Raw genomic sequence first — 10,071 nt, 5'->3', positions numbered from 1 at the left:
AATGGACAATAGTTGTCCTCTTGGGTTTCCTCTGTGGCTCTCGTGTTCTTAAGACGAATCACAAAACAGATGGCTGGCACCCCGCGTTGCTCTCCTCCAAGATTCCGTGAAATGAAGTCAGCCGGATTCCGTGAGCCCTCGACATGCTTCACAGTGAGCCCTGGATACGATTTCACCATAATTCTGAGCCTCTCAATCTTGGGGGTCACGGTCGGTTTGGTGGAGTTCACCCCACCAGCAGATCTTTGTTGTCACTCCAGATGGTAGTAGTGCCGAAAAAATACTCTTTGAACCAACCTATTCAAGGCAAACCTCAGTGCAGGGACCACGCTGGAGCTCTTGCTCCAGCGTGGCCGATACCGCTGTTTTGCTCCAGTCAAGATAGACTTCAAATCACCTTCGAAAACGCTCCATCCAGCTCGGGTGTCCAGACAGTCTCCGCATCCTTCTTTAATAGATCGAGATGGGTGCTAGCGCTCTCGGAAGTTCTCGGTGGAACCTGGCATACCGACACGCCCAGGCGAGAAAGCTCAGAGGGGTTTGTGGGTTTCCGCAGCTGATGGAGGACAAGTGCTCTGTCTGGCGGCATTCGGTAGCCTTCAGCCGACCACAAGTAGCCCAGGTGATTAACCTCAGGAACTCCTTGCCGATGAGAAGGCTCAAAATCTTCTCCAGAGCTTCCCATAGTCTTCCGCATGTGTCGTACCGATCATAATGTCGTCCAAATGATTCGCTGCCGCTGAGGAGTCTGGGAGGCACGCTTAAAGGAGGGGGGTCACTACCTGACCCCCCTACTTTCTACGAATTGATATGCAGAAACACAACGTCTTCGTGCCGTAATCAAAATGGTATATCTCTAACAGAATCAAGACAACTCTGACGTGTAATTAAAAAAGGTATTTTATCCCGTTTTCCGCCACCATGCGTAAGCGTGAGCGTATGTTAAAAATCGTCAGTGTGGCGTACGTGTTCTTCGTAATGGCACCTCTACAAGTGACATAGTCACAATATAGTGGGCAACTTAAATGACTAAATGAAAGGAGGGGGGTCGGCCGTAATCAAAATAGTATATCTCTAACAGAATCAAGACAACATACGCACCTACAGCTCTGCGGCAGGAGGGAACTCCGAGGCTGCGAGACCGCGTGCGCAGGATAAACTGAAACTGGAAAAAAAGCTCAAGATTGGGGAAGTGATTCCGTGGGGGTTCAAGAGTGTGGCTCCAGATAAGAAAAAATCCCTTTTCCCCCTGACCTCAGTGACGTCAGCAGCCAGCACATATCACGTCAGTTTGACTACGAAAACAATGATTCGTCACTTTTCGTCGAATAATTGATTTTGTTTGACTACGAAAACAATGATTCGTCTACTCTTCATTTCCCCAAAGATTAATCCCCATAGCTACTCTTCATTTCTCCTAGTATTCTTCCCTCCAAGCATATCAAGGATACTTCCCTCCAAATATAGTCCATCCAAATGTTCCCTCCAAATATAGTCCGTCCAAATATAGTTAAAATTGAGTCCAAAAAGTCCATAAAGGCACAATTGAAATATTCATGGTTCGATCGCTTGTTGTGGTGCACGATTTACACTTCAGTCTACGCACGTGAAAGGATGAAAATTGAGGGGTGTACGATTTACACACATAAGTCTACGCACATGAAAAGGCAGCACACCTACCACATCGTTGGGTGGCGTTGTGCCGCGTTCTTATGGCTACATTGTAGAGTCAGTGTGACCCACTGTTGATGAACAGGAGCACGTGTGGCATCTGTTGAGAAAAATTAAGCTGGATATGCTGCGCATCTGATCTGATGGACAACTTACACCGTTTACTGTTCTTCAAACCCGGTTGGAGTGTGACCAAGAGAGAGGGCGCGCTCATCGAAGTCCTACACGCGGAAAACCTAACCATCACAGAACCCGAGGGTCCCACAAGTCGTGAACACATGGTGTGCACCTTTGATCAGACTCTGGTCGGAAAGTTTGCGGTCGTGAGCTATACGGCTGCACTTTCGTTCCATGAGGACGCCAAGATTATTTCTGATGCTGTCACACAACGGATCTTGACATCTGAAAACATATGGCAGGTGATCACTGTTCCTGGGTCTAGCAACCGTTTTCGCTTTCTTGATGGCTGGGTTCATGTTGCGACGGAACTGGTCAATGGTCCATGGGTGTTCACTACGAGGGACGCAAAGACCTCCATGAGCGTTGAGTGGAGACAAGTCGGGCAGGAGGTGATATGCGGCAAGGTCACCGAGAGTGTCACCTGCTCCGATACCTTTCTTGATTTCGTAGAGGCCATTATTATCAGTTGGTTTCAAACAGCTCGGCATATCACACTGAAGGTGCAAGGTTCTGACCGACGGTGCCTGTGGGCTCGAGCTGCAAATTACAACCTGGATGAGCACGGCACGTGGCGAAAGCCGGTGGAATTCCAGCCCCTCCAATTGAACCCCTCAACGCTAACATTGCCAGCGCAAAACCGGCTCAGGACCTTGGAGAAAAAGATGGAGCGAATGACGGATCTCGTCCAGAGACAACTCTCCTCTCTTCCTGAACGTCTCTCTCATTCGGAGCCTCTGCGAAAATTATTCAGAAGACTGGAAAATATCGAAGGCATTCTCACGAATACGTTGCTGGAAAATATCGAAGGCATTCTCACGAATACGTTGCTGGCAAACAAAAACTCGCCGAGCATCAGCCAGAAACGTCCAGTGAACGGCCTGCCGCAAGAAGTCGATTCGCTGAAAATGTTTGCTGAGAGCGGGATTTTGAATAATGCTGAGGAGGGTATCGAGGATATTCGTAGTCTTCAGGAAATGATGATGGAGCATATACAGATCCGTTTTGACATTGTTGACGATCGCGTTTCGCAAATGGACGACTCTATTGGCGAGGTCGCCAAGGAATTCGCCAAGGAAGTTAGAACTCTTGGTGATGAGGTGAGGACTCTTGGTGATGAGGTGAGGACTCTTGGTGAAGAGGTGAGGACTCTTGGTGATGAGGTGAGGAAAAGACCGCGATTGGAACATTGAGACGACGAGTCTAGTTCGAATGTACCATTGAGGTGACGAGTCTAGTTCGAATGTGCCCTGATGAAACAGGACTGGTGAGTACATGGAAGTCTACTAGTTCGAATGTACCCTCATGGAAGTCTACTGAGTTAGAAGAGGTATGGGCGGAATTGACGCATGTCCGGCTTCGCTCGGGCGTACTTTGCAAGGTTCCGGTACTCTCTGCCGTCGCTCCATTTTTCAGAGCTGGCACATAGATGCATCACCTGCCTTACCAGCTGCTGCTCGGGCGTAGGTACCGCCATCATTTTTCCGACGGCCTTCACAGGCAAAGGAGGGTTACGCTTGCGGAAGACTCGTTGTGTGGGTTCGATAAGGTCAGCTAGAACGGATTTCGGAGGCATCGGAAGATGTGCTTTTATTCCTCCCAGAATGGTGATGTGCGCACGACGGAAGTGAGCTCGACAGCTACACATATTGAGGACCTTCCTTCCGAGATCTCTTTCCGTCACCGGGCATTCAAACAACAGTGTCTTTGGCTCGTCACCCCGCCACACATGCCTGGGAAAGTAGTGGCTCTTCCCGTCCTTCAGAGAGATGCCCACCTTGTCGTATTCCAACTCCGCACCGTACAATTGAAAGAACATCATCAGCGAATGGCCCAGATGTGGAGGGTCCACAGTGAGGTGGCGGTTATTTTTAAGGCACACGATAAGCATTAGGGAGACAAGGTACGATCCAATCCCTCCGCTGTGAGTATCATTCATCTTGTGCTGGCGCAAGAACAGTTTCAAGATGAGAATAAGGGGCCGAAAGATACTGTTGCGCGTGGCGTAGTCTCTCAAGTACATAGAGGTGACGGGTCCGTCAATCTGGTTGAGAGTTACGTCCACCAGCAGTCTCGTCGCAGAGTCCACGAACTTCAAGATTGGGACTTCTGCATTTGCAAAGACCTCAAATTCCAAGCAGAATCCCAGCTTGTGCAGATTGCGGGCAAGGAGGTCCAGACAAAAGATCCGATCGTCGTCGGCTACACAGCTGATTGAGATGTCAATGTCGCCATATGGCAACTGCGAACTGCTGAACACGGACCCGAAGACTTCTACACGGCACCCCGGCCACAAGGTATGTGCCACACCCGTCATTCGAGAGAGGATTTCAATATGAGCTTCACGTTCTCTAGAAGTCGGCTCCAGCCACGTTACCAGCGCAACGCACTCTTCGTGCAGCCTATCGAGGTACGGAAGGCGAACCCAGCGTGACAAGTCGACGAATCTCATCCAGGGCGCGGAACCTGAGAGGTGCAGATCCCCACCAAAAGTCGGAATGCCTCCTATTTGGAGAGGACTTTTCAAATTCTCAGCAGCCAACGTCTTCCCCGGTCGTCGCATTTTATCATTGGTCCTTTTCTGCACGTGTGTAGCGGCCGCCAGCGTCTCGGATGTGGAGGACGAAATGTGGACGCTCACATCGCCAGAAGCATCAGCACTTGGGACTGCACACAAGTTGATGAACCTGTTCTTACAGTCATCTTCAGTTGGCCCATCCTCAGCGCTCCAGTGGTTTCTGGTCGCATGTGCGGGCGCTTCCTGGGTGATGATTCCGATTTCACCTTTGTAGAAACGTGTGCCTCCACACCAGAGAGATGCATATTCTTTCACAGAAGAAAGTTCTTGCACAGAAGAAAGTTCTTGCACAGAAGAAAGTTCTTGCACAGAAGATAGTTCTTGCACAGAAGAAGCCTCTTTAACCGTCATTCTGAGTCCCTGCTCATCTGGAAACGCTCGCCACGACAGTGCATTCCTATCATCCACAGACATACCGTCGGTACGTGTCACCTTTTCTGACGAACAGCGGTCCCGTTCCATGACCTGAAAATCGGGTAGAAACGGATGATAGAATACACGTGAGCTTTCGCAACATCATTCTGAGTCCCTGTTCATCTGGAAACGCTCGCCACGACAGTGCATTCCTACCCTCCACAGACATGCCGTTGGTACGTGTCACCTTTTCTGACGAACAGCAGTTGCGGTCCCGTTCCATGGCCTGAAAATCGGGTAGAAACGGATGATAGAATACACGTGAGCTTTCACAACATCAACTCAACTGTGCAATCGCACTCCTGCCAACGGGCAGATCGCCGTAATTCCTGATGCAAGCGTGCCGGCTATCTGCTTGTCTGCTGCTGTGATGAACCAGGTAACTCCAGAGGATACTCCTCTGGCGAAACCATTGGGGACCCGTTCCAGTGGTCTTTCTGAGTCAGTCACACTGCCGGCCTTGTTAGTGGAAGATGATGGGAAAACATTCCTCACTGAAAACATTCCTCCACCGGAACGGGTCGAGCAGCTGCCCGGTGTTTCATCCTCTGGAACGGGTCCCAATGGTTTCTCCAGAGGATGGGAAAACATTCCTGCGCTTCCGTTGTTTGGGAAACGTTCCTGTTCTTGAGTTTCGAGTGAAACGTTGCTCCTCTCGAGAGATAATATTCTGTTGAAAGGGAAACATTCCTGTCTTCAAGAAAATATTCAGTTGGATGGGAAGCGTTCCGGTGAGCCAATATTTAGTTGGATGGGGTGAGCCAGTTGAAAGGGAAACATTCCTGTTTTTATGAAAATATTCAGTTGGATGGGAAACGTTCCGGCGAGCCACAGCTGTTGATGCCGAGCTCATCACCCAACCCTGCAATGTATCCAAGGATTAATCCTGCAGCTGTACCTCTGGGATGGGACTACTCCCCGTGCAGCAGTCTGCGACCGCCGCTGTGTCAAAATAATGCAACTCTCGGTTAAAATTGTGATAGGTGCGGTGTGCACCATGTTGCCAGCCTTCTCCTCTCAAAGCAAGTCTTCATTGTTCTGTTCCTATGACACTGATGCGAGGAGACCCGTCCATCACATACTTGATCTGCCTAAGACCTTAACCAAGGTCGTATCCTGGGACCCATTGCTTGTAGGCAAAAACGCGGCTGAAGTCCTCGATTTCCAAGGAGAAGGCTCTAGTTCAGCACTATCTCCACAAAGCTTAATTAGGAAAGCGGACATCATTGAAGCGAGCGGTGTTAGCCCAGGTATTTTGCAAAGGGGTACGTTCGAAGCAAACTGGCGCCTGAAGACTCTAGACGGACAGATGCCTCTCTTTCCACCTTTCTCTGAGATCAAAAGACCGTTTGGTATCCGTGAAGAGCTGTCAACAGCCGAGAGGATCGACCACACGTGTCTATCGCCGAGGCGGCTGAATCCTGAGTGGTGTCTTCCCCCCCAGGAGGTTCAGCGTATACACCACAAACTCTTCCCGAAGGTGACAGAAAGTGCGTCTTCTACTCGTGCGTCCACCATTCGAGAGACAAGGGAAACTCTGCCGTCATCTTGGCCGGAAAGACTCCTTCGTATGTTCATGGGTCTGCGTTGCGGAAGCGGTCCTCCAGAGTTGGATTTGTTCGAAGCCGAGGTCCTTTCAAGCGAATCGCCTTCCGAACCTCCCACGGAGGTTGCATCGGACACTTATGAGCCCACGGCATCAGTGTCATCTGAGCTTTGCAGCAGTGACTCGGGCCTCAGTTCTGTCGTTCTGACTTCTCCGTCCATGTGGTCCGATGCTAGTCTCGCTGACCTAGACACGCACAGTCTGAAGCTGGAGAATCCACAGGAATCGAACCCGGAGGCTTGGGTCTTTCGTCTGACTCCCAAGGCCATGGCTGAGCCCAACCAAAGATACAACTTACCGAAGCCATTGCTCGGATGCTCCGAGCTCCTCCACGACAGCATGACGAATGATCCACTCGTTCAGTACGTTTTCGACTGGAGAGGGGAAGTCAACCGAGTCACTTTCGACCACGAGGCAGTCGCATTGGAAAGAGAGTTCACGCAGAGACTACCCAAACGCACCCCTTCCCAAACTGCATATGAAACGGATGGATTCTCCGCCGTCAAGGAGAAGCCTCCCAAATGGGACCGATTCGGAGTCGATCGTCGCTGCGACTTCTGCCAGGTAAAGGACCAAATGGATGCCAGAAAACACCTCTGGAGAACGCGCCTGGTGCATCTCTGGTCAAACCGTCAGCGGCAATTTAAACACCCGCTAGTGCCAGTGGCAGTGCCGGTGCTCATTCGAAGGGATAAGCTACTCAGCTGGCGACACAAGGTGCTCCTTTCATTCAAACAGGGAGAAGGAACCGATCGAAAAATTGCGGCTGCCTCGCATGCACAAATCCGAAGAGCAAAACCCCTGCGCCGAATCGAACTGCTCCGCGTGCGGGATCCGGAGGTGTACCCCGAAGAGACGATTGTCATCCACACCCGCAGGGGATGTGAGCGGCGAGCCGCCGGGAAGGCTCGCCGCTTCATCCGCCGAGGCCACAAGCAATCTTCCGTGTGGACGGCGCTCAACCAGATGCGGAACACCGTCAAACGGGGCTTGTGGGTCGCCTTGAAGCCTCTAGATTACGGTGTAAGAGCAGGGCTACTCCGTAGAAAACTGGCTAACCTGGGAAACGAATGCTCGTGCAACCGCGTGGTGCATCTCACGCGGCGGCAGCACCACCTCCGCATGCAAAAACTACGGCGGCAGCAGCTGGAGCTTCAAAAACGGAAATGGAAAGCGCAAGTGCGGACGGAGCACCTGCAAAAGCAGCAGATCGAAAAAAGCAACATCTCCTCTGTGAGTGCCTGGGGACAGCGTCTCTATCTGGAAGTCGAGCGCCTCGCGAAAGACGGGGCTCCACGCGCCAAACAACATCGACGAAAACGCGAACCATATCACCACCCGCTGTACCCTACAATTCCTCCCCACAGGGCACACCGCTGGCTGCTGGGGCTGGAGAGTCGGCGGTGCACCAACATGGAAGGTATGGAGCTCCGAAGGCGAAAAGAGCGCAGTCGCTTGAGGAAGAAGCGTGTGGCCGATCTGAGAGGCATCAGTGGGCTCCGAAAGGCTGGCTTGCTGGGGCCGAAGAGATCTTTCCGCCGTGCTCCGACACGAACTCTGCTCGAAACCCCTCCGAACCCCCCCCTGCCGCCCGACGGGACACTGCGCGGTATTCTATCGGACTTGAAAATGAGAGACAGCGGAATCTCCTGGAGGGGGCAAAAAATAAAACCTCCTCGGCACAGATTCCGCACGTCGGACTTACCTCCTCAGCTGATATCGGAGATCGACCCTAAACGAGCTCCGCCGACTCCCATCATACTTACTAAAGCAGTAGACAGGCAACTGAAACAGGAAAGGAGACGAAACCGGTCACGCCTCCTGAGAGGGAAAGAGGTGATGGAGTACTTCCGTGAGAGATTGCAGGTCCGAAAGCAAGTCGGTGAAGTGAGGGACTATCTCTCCGAAGCGGTACGGAGGCGAAATTCGAGTGAATTGCGGCGTTCGCTCAAAATAAAGCGCGCCGGACCAATCACTCGGAAGCGAATATTGCGTAGACGGCCACGCTATCCGGTGCGTCTTGGACAGCAGCGTCTGCGAATTTCCTACTTGCAAAGTCGTCTCCATATAGGCGCGCCACCTAGGGCTGTCCTCACCACAAAGTATCCATTCAGTCTCTCTGAAGCCAGGGGTGACGTTCCCACACAGGCGAAGGCACCTCCAGGGCCGGCCAAGGTCCACACTCAACAACAGTCCTTGAGTGCTGTCGTTAAACATGCCAGCAACCTTCGAGTCCCACGAGGGGCTCTGCCGGCTGGCGAGTCAGTCCAGAAACTCGCGTCACGAATTGCGGAACAAAGGGACTCCGTGGTCTTACAGACAGTCGAGGATAGCACAGTTCAATCCTTCAGTCTCCGAATCCCTGATAATCCTATTGCGGAAGGAACCTTTTCTGAGATGGCATGTCTCGAAAATGGCGTGCTGCAAAGGTATCCCCTTCCATACCTGCAACCCTTGGAGACCTCCAACTTTCCGCTGTATAAACCCGGCAGCGTTGGCGCCTTTCTCGCTAAAGATGTGAAGCAGTTCATTGTGAATAGCGCGTCTCAGATATATTTTTCGAGACGTCGGCCGGTGAAGACAGTGACCGAAGCTCGAATGTGCCTGGGATCCCACTTCTTGAATCAAATGCACGCGCTGCTCTTCCTGGCAGAGACGACCCTCCAGGACATCGGACGGCTCGCCGCTGCCGGAGGTGACCTCTCCCCCCTTCGACTGGTCATACGAGAACTGGCCCTGCACGTGGTCGCGTCCAATTTGAGTGGCAAGTGGAGGCTTTCGAACGGGGAGGATGCCAAAATCGCGTTAAATGATGCGATACACCTTCGACTTATGATGCAAAAGAAAATTGCCCGGCTCGAGATCGTGCAAGCTGAGGACTCTGGGGAGCCGTTGCACACGAATCTTCTGGCAGCCGAAGTCAACGAAATGAAGGAACGACTTTTGGATGCAGAGACTAGGCGAGACCGGAAGATGAAAGAGTCCCACTTCCGCTTGGGGGCTCGATTCATATGCGAAGTTGGAAGGCAACTGCTGGGTCTTCCACCGAGAATGTCAGAAGAGGAGCTTATAGCATTCCGTCGCTGCTACGAAGCGAACTGGCCTTTTCCCATGTTGAACGACGCTGGAGGGGAGCACTACGTTCCTTCGTTGCTGGGCGTCGTCCACTGGTGGATACACGAGGAGCACCGAGTGACTGGAGGGTTCCCTTCGATTGTGCATGGCCCGCTGCGCTCGGTCATCACGTTCATATGTGTGCCTGCATCGCAACTTCAACGCCGCCTCCGGCTCCTGACGACAGCCACGTTCTGGGATCTGGAGCTTACGGAGGGCACCTGTGCTGACGCGATGGTGAAAGAGTTGGATTCCCAACGGCTGCTCATCGATTTCTATTTGAAGTTCCCTTTCACCGATTCAAGTCCACCCGAAGGAAATTTCTTTCGTGGTGTACGGTGCAGGGGCGACCACGATCTAATGCACTCAGCCGAGCTACTTTCCGAACCAGTGTCCAAGAAACGCAGTCGTCGCGTTAAGCGGATTCGGCATCGTGCGGCATTCTGGCTTGGACGGCGGGCTGAGCGACGAAGCCTGAAAGCGGCGCACATCAACATCTACAACCCAATCC

At 52.1% G+C, this 10,071-nt stretch overlaps 4 protein-coding genes across 5 annotated transcripts; 2 read left to right on the top strand and 2 right to left on the bottom strand.

The window, feature by feature from the left end:
- Nucleotides 1–388: 388 nt before the first annotated feature.
- Nucleotides 389–697, bottom strand: KVP17_004511 (uncharacterized protein; the record flags this gene model as incomplete). Its single annotated transcript, XM_068522753.1, has 1 exon — nt 389–697. The coding sequence occupies one exon, from the start codon at nt 695–697 to the stop codon at nt 389–391; it is 309 nt and encodes a 102-aa protein (XP_068371364.1).
- A 1,117-nt stretch (nt 698–1,814) lies between these two features.
- KVP17_004513 (uncharacterized protein) lies at nt 1,815–3,041 on the top strand (the record flags this gene model as incomplete). Its single annotated transcript, XM_068522756.1, has 1 exon — nt 1,815–3,041. The coding sequence occupies one exon, from the start codon at nt 1,815–1,817 to the stop codon at nt 3,039–3,041; it is 1,227 nt and encodes a 408-aa protein (XP_068371367.1).
- A 128-nt stretch (nt 3,042–3,169) lies between these two features.
- On the bottom strand, nt 3,170–4,411 carry KVP17_004514 (uncharacterized protein; the record flags this gene model as incomplete). The annotated part of the gene is made up of 1 exon (XM_068522758.1): nt 3,170–4,411. The coding sequence occupies one exon, from the start codon at nt 4,409–4,411 to the stop codon at nt 3,170–3,172; it is 1,242 nt and encodes a 413-aa protein (XP_068371368.1).
- Nucleotides 4,412–5,795: 1,384 nt separating this feature from the next.
- KVP17_004512 (uncharacterized protein) lies at nt 5,796–10,071 on the top strand (the record flags this gene model as incomplete). Of its 2 annotated transcripts, XM_068522754.1 has the most annotated exons (2): nt 5,796–9,891; nt 9,968–10,038. In XM_068522754.1, the coding sequence occupies 2 exons, from the start codon at nt 5,796–5,798 to the stop codon at nt 10,036–10,038; spliced, it is 4,167 nt and encodes a 1,388-aa protein (XP_068371365.1). The 2 variants fall into 2 exon arrangements, with proteins under 2 accessions (XP_068371365.1, XP_068371366.1); XM_068522755.1 differs by having other exon boundaries at nt 5,838–10,071.

The sequence above is a fragment of a genome (assembly GCF_019968985.1).
Source record: "MAG: Porospora cf. gigantea B chromosome Unknown PgB_NODE_861_length_10071_cov_190.851, whole genome shotgun sequence".
NCBI lineage: Eukaryota > Apicomplexa > Conoidasida > Eugregarinorida > Porosporidae > Porospora > Porospora cf. gigantea B.
The sequence above is the reverse complement of the archived record's forward strand: the minus strand, read 5'-3'. Positions and strand labels throughout refer to the sequence as shown.